Below are 15,971 nucleotides of genomic sequence, written 5' to 3' on the forward strand. Positions count from 1 at the left end.
ACACACACACACACACACACACACACACACACACACACACACACACACACACACACACACACACACGAGCCATGTGACAATGTGTCTTGATAACTGTGTGACATCTGAAAAACTCCAAACAAGCTCCGAACCGACTCCATGTCAGGCGCGAGTTCCTGCAAGTCTGTAGTGCCTGTGGTTAATTATTTTGTAGCCTGAAAGTCATTTTGCGGAGACAGCAGGCCCTGATCTCCAAACCACAGCAGTCCATGTTTAGAGCGCCATGCCTGTCACCTTTTAATGGGAAACGCGTCCAAGGTGACCCATAATGGGCTTCACTTTCTCTGTGCTCGCCGCAGACGCCGGAGCCAGCAGGGCACAGCAGTTTGGTAGCTGACAGGAAATGGTAGAGTCAGATTAGAGAATGTCAAATTAATGCAGATGGAAGACAGTGAGAGGCACAAAAACATGTGACTGCATGGTGTCAAATTGAGTGACTATTTTTTCCCCCTGCCTCCTGCGAGGAACATCAGAAGTCCCTCTGGTAGTGTTGTTATTCCGGGCATAAACGCTGGGGTGAAAGTGAATGGCATATTGCTCGATAAAGTAGGAGACAAATTTGTTTTGAGGTTGTGAAAAATGCAAATGGCATACGTGTTCGCATGATGAAAAATAACCCCACAACCCATTAAACGTGTTTTGATGATTATGACGTTTCTGCAAAAGCTTCACATATTCAATTTGTCATTACGGGAGCATGTTTTGATCTTAACAAACTGGAGCTCTTGTTTTCACCTGTCCGTTCCCTGGGTTTTGCACTTGTTGTGTGTATTTGTGTATGTGTGTGTATGTGTGTGTGCGCGTGTCTGACAGAGTGGAGAGTCAAAACAATTTAAAAGCATTGAAAACAACCAATTGCTACTCGGGAAAGCCTCTGTCCATGACAAATAAAAGCAGAGAAATTCATGAAATATGGCTGGTGGATTTGACAGCATGTCACGCAAGGGGGCCGTGAGATTGGTCCTGTGCAGTGGGCCAAAGATTGGTGATGCTTTGTTGAAATGCAAAAATGACTACTCACAGAGCAGAGCTGGTGTTGTTTTAAGATGCATGAAAACTGCATGCAACAGAGAGAGAGAGAGAGAGAGAGAGAGAGACAGAGAGAGACAGAGAGAGAGAGAGAGTAGTGGGGTAGGGAATGGGTTTTGTCATTTGCATGTGACGCTCAAACCCTGTCATCTCCTGTTGTCACATACAACACGGGCCCGGGACACTGCAAGGCGAGTCCTCATCAAGAGCCTTAAAAGCTATTTGCACTCTCCACCAAAAGGGAAAGAAAATGTTATTAGATTTGTGTGGTAGTGAGGAACAGCATCCCGCTGCAGCTTTCATGTTCATTAAACATACATAAACAAAAGCACTCCGTCTACATTAGCCTCCTCTTGTAGCTCTCTTGTATTCCAGAGTCCTCTAAAAACGTGCCAAGAGAAAAAATTGCAATGTAGAAATATGTCTTCTGTCAGTGTGATGTCATTTTTAAATGTCAAGCTGTTCCTGTCGCTCTATCTCCCCCCCCCCCCTTTTTTTTTTTCCCCCCGTCTGGCAAATGTCCAGAACTGGTATTTCATATTTTTAGATCTTCTGCTCTGATGAAAGCGTTACATTCAGTGAGAAGAAAAGGAGGGAGCAATAGAGTCTTTTTCAGAAGGAACGTTCACCGCTGATGTGACCTCTGGCCCTCTGCTGACCAAACAAACCGTGCAGGGAGCCAACCTGCTACTAACACGTAAACCGTGTGATGAAAAGATTTCAAAAGCTAAATGACCTTTCAAGCTCTGGGATTAACATGCAAGCCTCCTGATCAGGGGACAAAATACAGCAGATATTACCTTCATCTTGACACTATGCCACTCTTGAACAGATTATGTCACATGATTTTAAATCACATTCTCCTGCTAATATGGATGATGCTGAACAGGTGTTGCTTCGTAGTGATTTTTTAATATATTTTTTTAACACATATCCAACATGTTTTAAATTAGACACCACCTATATGCAGCCTCATTTGATTTTCTTTAATTACAGGGCACGGCATTACATTTCTATGTGATTTTTATTAAAAAAGAAAAAAGAAAAAGTAAGTGCTATCTTTTTATTGTAATTTAATTTCGTCTGGTGATGCACGACTTCCATCATGTTGTTCATATTTGACAAAATGTAATATCCCCACTTTTGTCCCCCATTTTCACACGTGTCTGCTTGAGTCCCTGCAGGAAAGGTAATTGGATCTGTAGTGTAAATATGCTGGAAGACTTATGGCACACCAAGGAGATATTACAGGAAGAAAAAAAAAAAAAGCTGAAATCTGCAATAGAGCTTGATAAACCCAGTATTAATTACTTTGCTTATTTCTAATACTGCCCTCCCCCTTGGAACCAATTAGTAAGTTGAGATGCTTCTTTTCAGTTTAATGAGGTCTAAGTAATGATAATGAATTTCATATTCCTGCCAAGCATTTAAAATAGCCTAACACAGCCACAATGCCATGAGAAGAGATTTATCAAATTTAATTCCCCTTTTACAAAGAGTATTTCTTTCATTGAGAAAATCTGAAAAAAGAATAAAAAATTAGGCAATCAGGCTTTATTTTCAAGAAAAGACAAATTAACGGAGGTCATTTCTCTCCTCGCTGATGCTGTTTGGGAACAACAGGGGGTTTGAGTCACATGAAATAACTGAGACGGAGCCAGCTTTAACTGCATTTTAATAAAGGATGTGTCAAACAAGTAGGTCAGAAAATCCACAGAATCTGAGTTCAGTTCCAGCTCGAGTGGCCAACAATGAAGTGACAAAACTGTCGCAGGAGCAACGAGAGCCTGGGGGCTGCCACACCTTTAAAATCCTTCACAAAGAAGAAGAAAGGGCGCCAGAGAGGAAGAAAGCCTCATGACAAACTTCGTGACATCTCTGCTGTATCTCTGGATCTCTACGCACCCGTCTAACGTGGGTTAAGAGGAAACCAGGCACCAGGGGAGGCGTTTTCACTCTGGCGGGGAGCATATTTGCCGGAATAATCCTCACTACACAGAAAACAAGAAGGTCTGAACCTTCTAATATAATATTTACAAACAGAAGGGCCACAAACTATCATTAATTCACCAGTAGTTTTGGTTTTGTGGGGGAATATGTTTGAATTAAAGTGGAAAAATGTTCACACATGAACCCACACAGGCTTGTGTAACCACTGACATCAGCAATTACTGTGAAGTGTGCTGGATGGTGGGATCCCATCCAGTGTGAGGACTTTTTTTGATTCTCTGGCAATGGAACGAAAGACAAAAAAAAGGTTGAATTGATTTATTTTTTTTTTGCCTCTGTGCTAATAATCAAGAGAAATTTGGAGTGCTGTCACAGAGTCTGGCACAACAGTCATTGCAGTCTGTTATCCTGTCACTCAGCGGGTTTAAGGCTTTGACACCGAATGTGGAAGCCCTATGGTGGTAAATGTGCACACACTCCAGCTATGGGGCTGTAAAATGCTTTAGATTAGTGGTCCTCAGTTCCCTGTCATTGTCTAATGGAAGGGTGTGGCCTGCAGGGTGCAGACTCAGGGCCTCTGGATGAGAAAAGAAACTAAAGGAGACATGGAGAATGAAAAAAAAAAGAAAAACAGATAGCCAGATTAAACACAAAATAATAATAAATAAATAAAAAAAAATGTTAAGAGTACAATGAATGGCCGGGAAGAAACCTAATAAAAAAATACAGAAAATGCAAAAAATCTATTTGTTATTTCTCTCTGTGTCTTTCGTTGTTGTGGGCAGTTTATTACATGTCAGTGTCCAGGGGCCTGTTGACTCATAATCAATCCATGGCTTTAAACTGTTCAGGGTTACAAAGAGCATCTATTATAACCTCAGCGAACTGGCTTTAATGAGTTAACATTCATTTAGTCCTCACATATCTTTATTCGTTTAAAGCAATGTGCCACTTCACATCTGAATGCTTCACCTCAATTGGCTCTCGGCCCTTTTTCAAAATCTTCCTCATCCCTGACTTCGTCTAATGCAGACGTACAATTCACCCTGTTGAAAGTTTAATACTAATTACGCCTAACATCATCATTATGTATTAATTATTATGAAACATTAATGTCATCCATAACCCCTGTTAAGAAGCCACTATTTCATTTTCCACTGCAGACAATTGTTGTTGCAGATAAGCCGGCTTGATGACTTTCGAGAGCATTAATCTTGGCAAAAAATTATAAATAAATAAAGTGGCTTATTCAGTTTGCTGTTTGCAGACAACAAAAAGAACTGTGCGTCTAACAGCTGAGCTCCAGTCCGGGACTATTTCTGGATTAAAGCAAGCCGAACACTTTTATCAGGATTCAGGGCTTCACAGTCAACTATCCTTGAGCTATGTCAGCTGTCACTGCAACATATTTAGAAAAAAAACACACAAAAAAAGCTGCTGCTAACGACAAACAAGACTAGGGTCTTCTTCCTAACGACCCCACGAGGATGCAGCGCTTCCTTTTCCCAAGGGAGTAGGAAAACAGTTCAATCAGCTAATAGGCAAAATGTGTCTCACAGTTCTCAGCAGTTATTAAACAGGAGTCCTCCTGTATGCACAATCCTAATGATGTCTCGGAGAAGCGCTTGGCCGGAGGCCTCAGTTCAGGTGAGCAAAGCTTCAATACCAATGCACTCGCTTTGGGAGCAGCTGCTGTAGGAAGCTGTGCAGGAACCAAATGAGATCAATTTTCTACAGGAAAGCGAAACGTGGCTCTCATCCAGTCTGCATTCACCACTCTTTTATATCTGTTCATCCTCATATTGTACATCTCCTCTATTACACTTAGTTTCATCCATTCATCTCCAGCGCTCACCCCTTTCCATCTTCATCCCTTCATAGCTTACTGGACTTTTTGCATCTTCATCAAACACCCTTGTCCTGCTATCCAGCTTCATTCATTCATTTCAAGCCAACAGCCCCAACCTATTTCCCTTTTCATCCAGTCATCTTCATCTGGCAAAGATCCCCAAATGAATCCTCTTCATCAATTCGCTTTCTGCCTGCATGCCACATTTCATCCTTTCATCTTCAAATGTCCTTCATTTCATTATTATCATCCATTCCTCATTTATTCATCCCTTTTTCAGGCATTCATTCATTCATTCATTCTTGATTTCATTCATCTTCAACTTGTATCCCGTCCTCATTCATCCACACATCCCAAATCCACTTTAGTTCGTTTCACTCGTTCATCCTCATCCCTTCTTCACCCAACACCCTTTTTTACCCCGCTTATAGTGTTCTCACTGATTCATCCACCTCATCTCTAACCCACTCATCTGATTTTATCCAGACGGCCCAAACCAGCTTGACAATGTCTCCTTCAATCTCATTCGTCTCCTTCATCCTCTCATGAAACTCTAAATCACTTTGTTGTGGGTTAGTCATGGCTAGTAAATTGTTTATTTGCAGGTTACATCTGTTAAATTGCATTTTCACTCATAAACATTTGGCTATTTGGTGTTAGTGATTGATTTGGTCGTGAATTGAATTTTAATTCCTTAACCGTGGGCTTCAGAGGAAAAACAGTGGGCGTCTTAGGGTCTATTATTCATTGTTCCGTTGATAATTTATTGTCTGATTTTTAATAATGGGCAAAAGATGGCTGGAGAAGGATTCACTAACAAACTGAGTTTTGTTTTTGTGTTTTCAAACATACTAAACTGGGGAAGACAAACAATAAATAAATATCCAAAGCACTGACTGAGAAACCCAGCTTGAAGACTCTTGATGTGCTGGTTGTCATGGTAACAAAACATGCTTACTAACAGGGGAGCTTTTCAGGGCAAAAAAAATAAAAAATAAAAAGCAATGAAAGATTTAACTCGATAAACAGAGCTCAAAGAACTGCTGGTACGTTTCAGCTCTCAACTCAGGGTTTTTCCTTTGACCTTATTTTCATGTCTTCTCCCGTCTGCTCCTCAGATGACCTGGAAGTTACATCTGAGGGGCGCTTTTGTCCTTATCGCAGGGAGCGAGTGGCAAAGACACTCCTCGGTGTATTTGCCAAACAGTGCACCCAGTGTATTCATTACATGTTATAGACTGGCTAAAAGTACTTCTATCAACAGATTGAAACTAATTTTTTTGTCCAAGAGCTACAGTCCAGCTGAAAATGAATCCATTTAGTACAATAACCATTGAAAAGTGTATGCTTCACCTAAGCTTGGTACGTGCGTTTGGGGAGCTGAACAAAAGTCAGCTGACGAGACTTGGTCACGCATGCTTACCTCTAACTCAGAAGAGAAAGGCGGTAATGAGCATGCTCCATAGGGAAACAAGTGTCATCTACTTTGTAGTTAAACTAACCTTCTTTTTATTGTAGGATAGTTACTGAAAAGAAAAAGATCAGTGATACCAACATAAAAAACGTTTTTTTCCGATCCTTTGTTTTTATTTTGTAAATAGATACGTCTGTCAAAAGTTAGTAGTTGCATCATAATGTACACATTCCTCCTCACCCCCACAAGGCTTCTGATCTGGAAGCTGATTTTATGCTCTTATTCCAAAAGCCTGTACTCTTACAACATGTCCTTGAAAATATATGAACTATTTAAATCACAGGTTGGACCTTCTGACTGAGCTTGCAAGAGAAGTTGGATGGTGTATGCTTCGCCTGATGGTGCAAAGCTCCAGAAAAGCCTTTGCAGTTTTTCTGTACCCTCTCGTTAGCAAATACTTTTTCAAAGCATGAAAAACGATCAAAGCATCAGGAGTTGGTTTATTTAATGACGCATAAAGCTTAATGTATTGGCTGTGGTTGAGTCAGTAGACTGTGTCATCCTCCAGTCCCATTGTTGATGGTTTGAAACTTGCGTGTCACTTTGGCCTTGTGTCGAAGTGTCCTTGGGCAAGACACCGAAGCCAAATATGTCCCCGATTGTGTGTGAGCGGGTGAATGTGAGATATCCTTTAAACGCTGCTAAAGCGGTAAAATGCACTATATACGTGATGCCTACCCATCAAAGCAAAATGTCACTGATGAAGATCTGTACATTTTGTCTGTAAGTCACTCCACCTTTCCAACACAGTTAAACCCGCTTGTTGGTGCTATGCACATTATCTGGGGCCAATCAGTTCTGCTCCACCTCCTTTAAAATTCAACGTATGTTTCCATTATGGCTTTTTGAACCTTTGAAATGCAACCCACCAGCTCCCCAGCTCCACTTCAGTGGCCCGGCTGGCTGGAGAGTGGGCTAATTGCTCATCAGTCATCTACCACTCTATACCAACACCACCCGGCTCCAGACTCTAGGGGTCATACTCACTTCAGCATTCATCGGGCAAATCTCCATAATGCTGCCATTCAACGTTGAATATATAAATGTTATGCCTTTCTTTTTACATCTTCTTATTGAACAGATACTGTTTATGCTATAGAATCAAATGTGACATGTGGTGGTGTAGTGGTTAGGACTGTCGCCTCACAGCAACAAGACACGGATTTGCTTACAGGTAGAAATGACATGTTCTCCCAATGTCTTCATGGCTTTTCTCCGGATATTATGACTCCCCCACCCCCCCACCCCCTCCTCCACAAAGATGCGAGTAGGTGAAGTGGTGACTCTGAATTGCCTTCAGGGATGTGCGCCTGTGTGGTTGTGCAATTGTCTGTCGTTTATCCACAAACAGGAGAATCAAAATGAGGGTTTCTGTGGGTTTTGAACTCTTTACACAAGGACAATCAACTGAAAACTGTATCACTTCGGTGTTGTTGGAGGAAGCTACCAAACAGATCCGAACCTAATGCAGCAAAGAAATTAGAATTTGCTACAAAAGGAAAGAAGAGAAGGTTTGCACCACCTTTTTATTTGCAGTAAAAACAGACGCAGTGGCAGGCAAGTGTTTTCAGAGGCAGTAAATCATATTGTGGGGTGCACCTTACAAAATAATAGATGAGGACCGATGTCTGTTGGGATCAGCTCAAGTTCATAAACCGAGGCATCAGCAATGCAAAAGAAGCAGACAAATTTGCACATTTTAAATCTCATTGAAGAACTGCAGTGGGACCACAGTGTCGTGTGTCTAATATCAAGGTATCTCATGGTGCATGCCTGGAAAACTTTTTCTGAGTTCACACCATTGGGCAGCGTGCCCGAATGAGGCGCAGACTTGTAATCCAGAATTTCATTCTCCTTAATACATCTAAGGCACAGAGGAGTGAGGAAGCTGCCCGGCAGAGCCGTGAGTGAGGGTACATAAGACCAGTCTTTACTGAAATCCAGTATAAGCCCATTGCTCCTTTATTAGAAATCTGTTCATGTCACTGGACGCTGCAGCTGACTGGACTGCAGGTTTGTGCATCAAGTATAAATTCACTGCCAGGTTAAGTGGCAATGTTCAGATCACAGAAAATGGGCTCCTGATACATTAACAAAATACAGAAAATAATAATTAATGGGAAATCAACACCTTTCATATGTATACAACAGGGGCACCAATGTCTAGATGAGACCTTGGACTAAAGCCTGAATATTACAGTTTTCAGAAATGACACCCTGCACATAACCTGCAATTTGATTTTTTTTCATGTTCTTTCAGCATTTTTGTTCCCAAAAAAAAAAAAAGGAAAAAAGAAAAAGCCAAAGCACAAAAAGGTTTTTCTTTTCACCATCTCATTTTTCTTTTTTTAATCATATTTAATGTAACAAAATTATAGTCAGGGGGAGGAATTTGTTCATTCAAATGTTCATTTCCATGAGACTAATAATCTGTGCTTCGGGTAGAGACAATATTTTGGTGTAAAATATATTTCCATACCTTCTACATCCTCAACAACACGAGACACTCTTAAGTTGTATGAGAGTATAGCTCTTCTTCTAAGATATATATAGGTGATATCTGCAGATGCATGTTTTGGCTGTGCTGCACTCTGGCCCACTGATGCTATAAAATTAATGCAGGCACGGAGATGAATATATTTGTTTGTTACATTTGTGCCACATGAGGTTTGCGGTGATGGGAATCAAACACGTTTTGTATTGCCAGGATAGAGGCTTTAAAGGCAGTAAATCTAAAAATGAAGACACTGCTGATGCACCTGATGAGGATTATATTTTTCTGCCTGATGATCAGTCAGATATGACTGTGACAATGCTACCTTGGAGATAATGAGCTTCACAGTGGAAAAAAAAAAAAAAAAAAAAGAAACCAGCAGGCTGCTACCAGCGGCATGTTGCAGTGACCTCAAGATGTGACTGATATGAGATAATTATTCTGACTAATAAGAGGGAGACATTAACCACTTACAGTTGTGCAAGGATATGCATGCATCATAAAGAAAATAGAAATCGCCACTGAAACCATCAGTCCATCAGTAAAAGCAAATAAGCATAGAAATGCATTGCTTCAGGGGTCAAGATCAATAGTATCTTCAAAACACTCTGTTTTCATCAATTTGTCAGTTAATTTATCCTGTGACTCGCGGTTTTGAAAAGATCAACTATATGTAGAGTTTGTTTTTTTTAATTAAAAAAAAAAGCATAACTGTAGCTGGGTACCTTTATCAATGCGGCCACAATCAAGCTGATGAAGTTTGTGTGCTTTAAACACCTCTGCTAATATTACTTGGGGATATTGTGGCTTTTAAGAAACATCTGGCATAGTTATGAAAGAGAGAGGGAAAGAAAGCTGGCTAATTAATTAAGCTGTGGGCCACAGAAATTCATTTTGCATACAAGCATTGTGACCACAAACCATAGCCTCAGCACAGAATTGGTTGAAAGACTTCAATTAAACATGCTGTTTAAACAAATATCCACAAGCTTAGAGGAGCTCTTTTTTTTAATGAATAATTCATAGCCTGAAAGAGCAAATAAATGGGAAATGGTAGAATATGTAAAACCTATTTGTAGCTGTAGGCATACAGTAAAAATTAGGCCACTGATTGTCCTTAGATTCGTTTACTTAAGAATATATTTTACTCGCAGGGCTAACCAAAGAAACTTCCTGAATACCACACTGCAGCTGAAATATGATACAACGCGCCCGAGCAGGCTTCTCTCACTCATAGGAATATGATATTTCTTTTGCTTTTTTTCAGCCTATATAAGAAGTTTCTAGTGTTTCACAGAGTGTCCGGCGGTCCTCAACATCCCAGTAACATGTGTAACAACATCAGGACAAAGTGGGTTTGCTTGAGCTCCAGATGTGGAGCGGCCTCGGGCTGAGGCTGCACGCCACTTCCCATTGGCACTGCAGCGAAGCAGCAATGACACTAGTGCGAGCATGGTTGAGAGGAGGTCTAGAGGAAGGGTGGAGGAAGATGTATGTCAAAATAATGTGCCTCCAGGATGCATTATATAAGGCTATTAAATTGTCAGTGTCTAAAACAGTGCGTAGAGGATACAACCTTTGTTTGTGACAGCCGAAAATCCTTTTTTCATGTTTGTTTCATTGCGAGCTTCTTTAAAGCGAGTGGTTTCTTTTGTTGGAGCACATTGAAGAAAGAAAAAAAAAAAAAAAGTCCTCATCCTGTAGTCTTCGCTTAAGCTCCAGAAAGGGAGACATGCAGGATTTACGTGGTATTTTAACTTTCAAAGAAATGAAACTGTAGTTGCATTCAGTGTATTAAAGGGGAAAATGATACTTTCGTTGCTTAACATTCACAATCCATTCTTGGTGAGAATGTGCACTGAGAGCTACTGAAGAGACTAAAGAGGAAGGGTAACAATGAAAGACGATCATGGGGGGGGGTAACAGTGCAAGGAGAGAGGAAGACAATGAAATGGATATAACACAGAGTAAAGTATTTATGACTGGGATCTGAATTAATTATAATATACAGGGGATACTTGCAAGCGAGTTACTTCTCCATGTTAACCCCCAGTCCTGCTGCTCTGCATACCACGTCTCCATATGCCTGTTCATCTGCAGACACACGTCTTACAGCGAAGAAAAATATATATGTATGTAGGTTTGAGATTATCCGCCAAGCGGAGAGAAATCTGTGACCTTTCAGTTATGAACAGCTCGACCCTGCAAAACCAACTGTTGGTGGGAGCGAGTTCAGGATGGAGCAAGGCCACCTCAGGCAGCCACTGTCTACTGTTTGTCGTACTTTGCGCTAACACCTCCACACGTTGCACTGCATCACCAATGGCACTCTTTCTTCCTCTGGAAATAGACTGTTGCTCAACACATTCAACACACTTTTTGTCCTTTGCGCAGTGACGCATACTGTATATCTCAGTCTTTACCTGAATCTGGGATGATCCTTCTACGGCGTTAATGATTTTATCACCTGCACAGCCCTGCCCGGAATCAGTTTTCAAACCAACTGCGAGTGCGAAGTGATTGTGTTGTTGAGAAAGGCCAACTTTTTAAAAAAAAAAAAAAAGAAAAAAAAATAGTCTCTGTGGTTTCCTCTGGACACGTCCAGAGGTTGAGGAATACGTGACCCCGAAAGCAACATCTCTGCCCGGCACTTTACGGATGCACGACAAACACAATCTGCTTTCTTTTGTGCACCATTCACGCTGTTTGCACCAAATGAATACAGCACCTTATGAATCATGCCGCAGAGAGCAACGCTCGCTGCACCGGCAAAGGCAGAGAACAGCCCTGAGCATATCTGAGAGAGTGGCAGGCAGCAATCTGTAAGTAAGGCTTTAGACGGGAAAAGCAGGCCACCTTGTGCAAATCACTGAGCATACACAAGGGGTCATTCTGCTAATGGGCTTTTGGACACACAATCTTTGCAATAAGGCCGCAAACGTGTACTTGTGTCAAAGAAAATGTGGAAATTGCACGAGATTGCTGCTCGTCAGACATTTTCATGTCTGACGTAGTTTCAGGCTTTTTCCTATTTGTGTATGTTTGAGATATTAGGCCCATGTCACAATATAACTGCCCCTCGAATCACACAAGAATGATTCGATACATCTCCAGAGAGAATCTAAATTTCTATTGGCAAGGACACAGCCGATCTCTCACCCTCTGTAATCTCGATTTCCTCTGGTAATACCACTCACGGTGAACTTGTGGCATTTTGCTGCCTTTAATGATTGGCCCAATGGTCTGCAACCAATGGCCTTCTTGCCACCAATTCATGACCCGTCAACCCCAATCCTCCCACCAATCCAACAGGCACACAACAGAGAGCAGAGAACAAATGTCCCTGTGTCAGAATCAATCCAGACAGGCATCCCATCCTCCTCTCATAAAACTGGCATCTCATTTATCCCGGAGTGAAGACTATGGTAAATGGAATGAGAGGGCATTTACACTTTTAGTAGCAAAGGGTCCTGAAGGATTCGAATTGTTCTCTTTGAACTTGTTTTCTCCAAAGAGGTCTCTGACATTTGAAATATTAATTCAATTTCCCCTCTGTTGACATGAGAAGACTTTGGAGTAGATATCTTATTTGCGAGTGTCTTTCCTTTTTACATTTTTCCACTTATTCTCCCCCAATACACATGCATGGGCTCCGGTAATGAAATGAAGGTGTTGGAACAGGAAGTCTTCTGACTCACAGTATTGAGAGTATTGAAAAGACCCCTTGCTGATATGCTCGAGGTGCACCAGCGCATCGAGGAAATAACAGACACCAAGGACCTGCACGCTCATGCAGCTACTTTCTCCCCTTTGAAGTTCTGACAGCGTTCAGCTTCGTCTCCTCTCTTGAATCCTGAGATCATAATTATTTACCATAACCAGGGCTCACATCCGCCCCTCGAAAACAAAAAGTTCGATGTTTCGGTCATATTCTATTCACTGCCATTTCAGAGAGGGCCACAATCGCACAGATCAAATTGAGAAGGAGCAGCGTAGCATGAATATCAACTGTAATAGCTCAAGAAAGAAAGTGTGTTCATTGCCAGAACGGAGCAGTGCAGAAATTCAAAAGCTATGTGGTTCAAATCTTAATGAAAATGAGCCTCCCTACAATGTGCCCGCTAAGTAATTTGTTTAGGCACTGATATATTAATGAAAGCAATGACTTAACACGATAAAGATTGCAATTCAGACATTTTCATTTTACAATGAGGTTGAAACTTCATTAATTTCTTAGGTAACTACAACCACCAACACATGATTAGTACCCAAGAGGCAATGGCAGGAAGGAAGCACGCCCTCCTCGTTTTTTTGTTTTTTTTTGTGCTTTTGTCAAATCTGTGGCAAGTGGCGAGGAACTCACCGATCATGTGAATGGTGGTTCGCCCAGGCCTCGTCCCATGCTGCTGGATGGTGTCGTAGAACGTGGCCTGACACAGCTGGATGGCAGTCACGCTGACCCAGAGGCACAGGCAGAGCAGCCAGGACATGACAGGACACATCTGCTACGAACCAGCAGAGGTGAAATCAACTCACAAAAAAAACAAAAAAAAAACATTTTGTTCTCAACCTTTAACCCTCAAGCAAACACAGAAAACGAAAAAAAAAAAAACCTCATTAGACACGTCAATAAATCCAAACACACACACATCCAGTTAATTGTACAGGCACTTCTGTGTGTAATTAGACTTAACGCCCCTCAGTGGAGTTGTTTATCTTTTCTTTTTTTTTTCTTTTTTTTTTTTTAGTCATCTGATTTTATCATTAGCATGATTATATAAGTATGAGTTCCTCACTGTTTCCTCTTCCCAGTTTGCCCTGTCTTGTCCCTGAGCCACAACACTGCAAATGTGGAGTGATCCCTGGGGAGTTTTTCCCCCATGCAGCAGAGATTTCCCCTGACAGGCTGGCTCCCTTCAACTCCTGAGCTGTGCTCCTGCCTCAAAAACCCAAATCAAACTTAAAGAAAGATAAGATTTTGCGAGCAGCTGGCTGCCGAGACTTTTCTGTATCTGTCAGAATAATGTGACAGTGACATGGCAGTAATAGGAATCAAAAAGCTTGTAATGTTTCACTGCACTGTTTAGATAAGGGGGGGGGGATAGAGCAACAGCGAGGAATGCTCCTGGTCACAGGGAAGAAATCTTTGAAAGAGAAATTTAAAATGTTTGTCATATCCCCCACCCCCCCTTTCACATTCTCAAATTAAACATTATTTTTAAACCTTAATGAGAGCCTATAAACTTTCATCCAACCTTAGAAAGGAGGGGAAAAAAATATGCAAAGCTTCAATTAGTACTGTGTCGAATGTCTTTGTCTTCATGTGACTGTGAGAGGCTTTAGCAGGATGAAATAATCATAAAGTAGATAAATAGCCCCGTGCATTATTCAGAATAATCAATATTGAGTCATGCCTTGGAATAAGAATAAAGAGAAATAGATGTTGGCGCTCTAAATTGCACAAATTATTCAAATATGCTCAGATTATTTTAGTAAATACATGCATTTGTCAGGTTTATGCAAAAAACCAAAGCCCCCCTCCCTTTTTTTTTTTTAAAAGGAGAAAAATTAGTTTTTGTCCAAATGCAGAGAGAAGAAAAAAAAAAGAAGAAAACAAACAAGAATCTCACCTGAGCAATCCAACAAAGAGTGTATAAATATCTCAACAGAATGACTTAAATCCATCCATGTCTCTGCTCATGTTGATCCCATCCAATAACTCTGAATGTGGCTGGAGGATGAAAAACTCCGGTGACTCTGCGTCCCTGCTCCACACTTTGATAGCAACAGTCCAGTGATTCAGAAATGACCGTCAAGCCGGAGTCGGGGAGGAAATTAAAGAAAAAAGAAAAAGAAAAAAAAAAAAAGATTTACAGCTCTTTCAAATCCACCTTTGAAAATATCACTGCTTCCCTTGAGGAGCCGCTCCCGCTGACACTGAATTCATTTGCCCCCTCGCATTTATAGGCACGTGCAGAGAGCTCCTTAATGAACTGTAGTGGAATGTCTCCTTCCACCGTCCGCATCCTTCCAATGAGAAGCAGCAGCAGCAGCAGCAGCGGCGGCAGCAGCAGCAGCAGCAGCAGCTCTCTGAGTCCCTCCTCAGCGAAGCTCTCAGAGACAAATGTTCCCGTACAGCCTGGCCGAGTGTAAAGACTGTATCACATGTCTTAAAGCCAGACTGCCTCTGGATTAGATGGCAAAGAGGGAATCCACCTGATGGGGAGGCTTCTGACAAATGCACATCAGAGGAGGCAGGAACTGCTCTCACATGGCTGTGACCACATGATTAGCAATTATTTACATTTAGAAAGGATTTTCTTTATTTCTCTCCCCAGGCACAACATTTACTTTGACTCCATTCGCTTCTTGTAAGTTTCTGCTCCGTCCTACATTTGGGAGACTCAATGTGTTTAATGTTATTTATTTTTATTCTTTTTTGAAGTGATAAGGAGTTAATCCCAGAAACTTTAAGGCTGGAAGTCTGGATTTGATCTCACCAGACAGAAGACTGTGAGAAAGGGAATAGAAGTAAACCCTCAGCGCCGAGCTTTTCCTTGGCGTGGTTACAGTAAGGTGCATAAAAGAAGATTAGGAAAGAACATGTTTTCACATGCAGAGCAGAAAAGGAAAAATTGAAAGCGAATTGTGTTGGGAAATCATAATGTCCATTGAGCTGAAGGTAATCTTCACCTACAGTGGGGGAGTTCTTCAGACAAGGATGGAGACATAATAGTGATCATAGGGGAGGCAGGGAGGTGAGTGCTGTTATTTGGCGTAAATCAGTACTTGTCTTTATGAGTGGGAAACAGGTCGATCCTCCCTGTTCGCCGCCACCTTCACGATATGGCGAGCTCGACTTCTGAATTGTGTCTGGACTTCTTTTTTCTTTCCTTTTTTTTAATCACTGGCTTGCAGAACATGCCCTAGGCCCTGCAGCTCACACTGCCATCTCTATGGCATAAAGACTTAACATTTCTATTTTGATGCTTGTTCGGGGAAGAACGGCGCACTCCCAGTTTCACGAGGGAGCGAAGAATACTTGAAGTGAGAGGAACAGCAAGAAACTGCTTGAGATGTAGAAACAGTGATAACACAGCATAAACGTCTGCGGCTCCGGCAGAGTCAACTGTGTG

General features: G+C 41.5%; 1 protein-coding gene across 4 annotated transcripts in view; it reads right to left on the reverse strand.

The window, feature by feature from the left end:
* Positions 1-15,033, reverse strand: part of LOC308113062 (chemokine-like protein TAFA-1) — a 31,486-nt gene extending 16,453 nt beyond the window's left edge. Inside the window, exons 1-2 of one of the 4 annotated variants that reach the window (XM_080468977.1) lie at positions 14,466-15,012; positions 13,199-13,337 (exon numbers count right to left, since the gene is read on the reverse strand). In XM_080468977.1, coding sequence (XP_080325103.1) covers positions 13,199-13,337 — 139 coding nt within the window. In that variant the 5' untranslated portion in view covers positions 14,466-15,012. Of the gene's footprint in view, positions 1-13,198; positions 13,341-14,465 lie in introns of all 4 variants that reach the window. The other 3 variants (XM_080468978.1, XM_080468975.1, XM_080468976.1) reach the window with 3 other exon arrangements.
* Between the last annotated feature and the right edge of the window lie 938 nt (positions 15,034-15,971).

Source organism: Lipophrys pholis (genome assembly GCF_963383615.2).
Source record: "Lipophrys pholis genome assembly, chromosome: 8".
NCBI lineage: Eukaryota > Metazoa > Chordata > Actinopteri > Blenniiformes > Blenniidae > Lipophrys > Lipophrys pholis.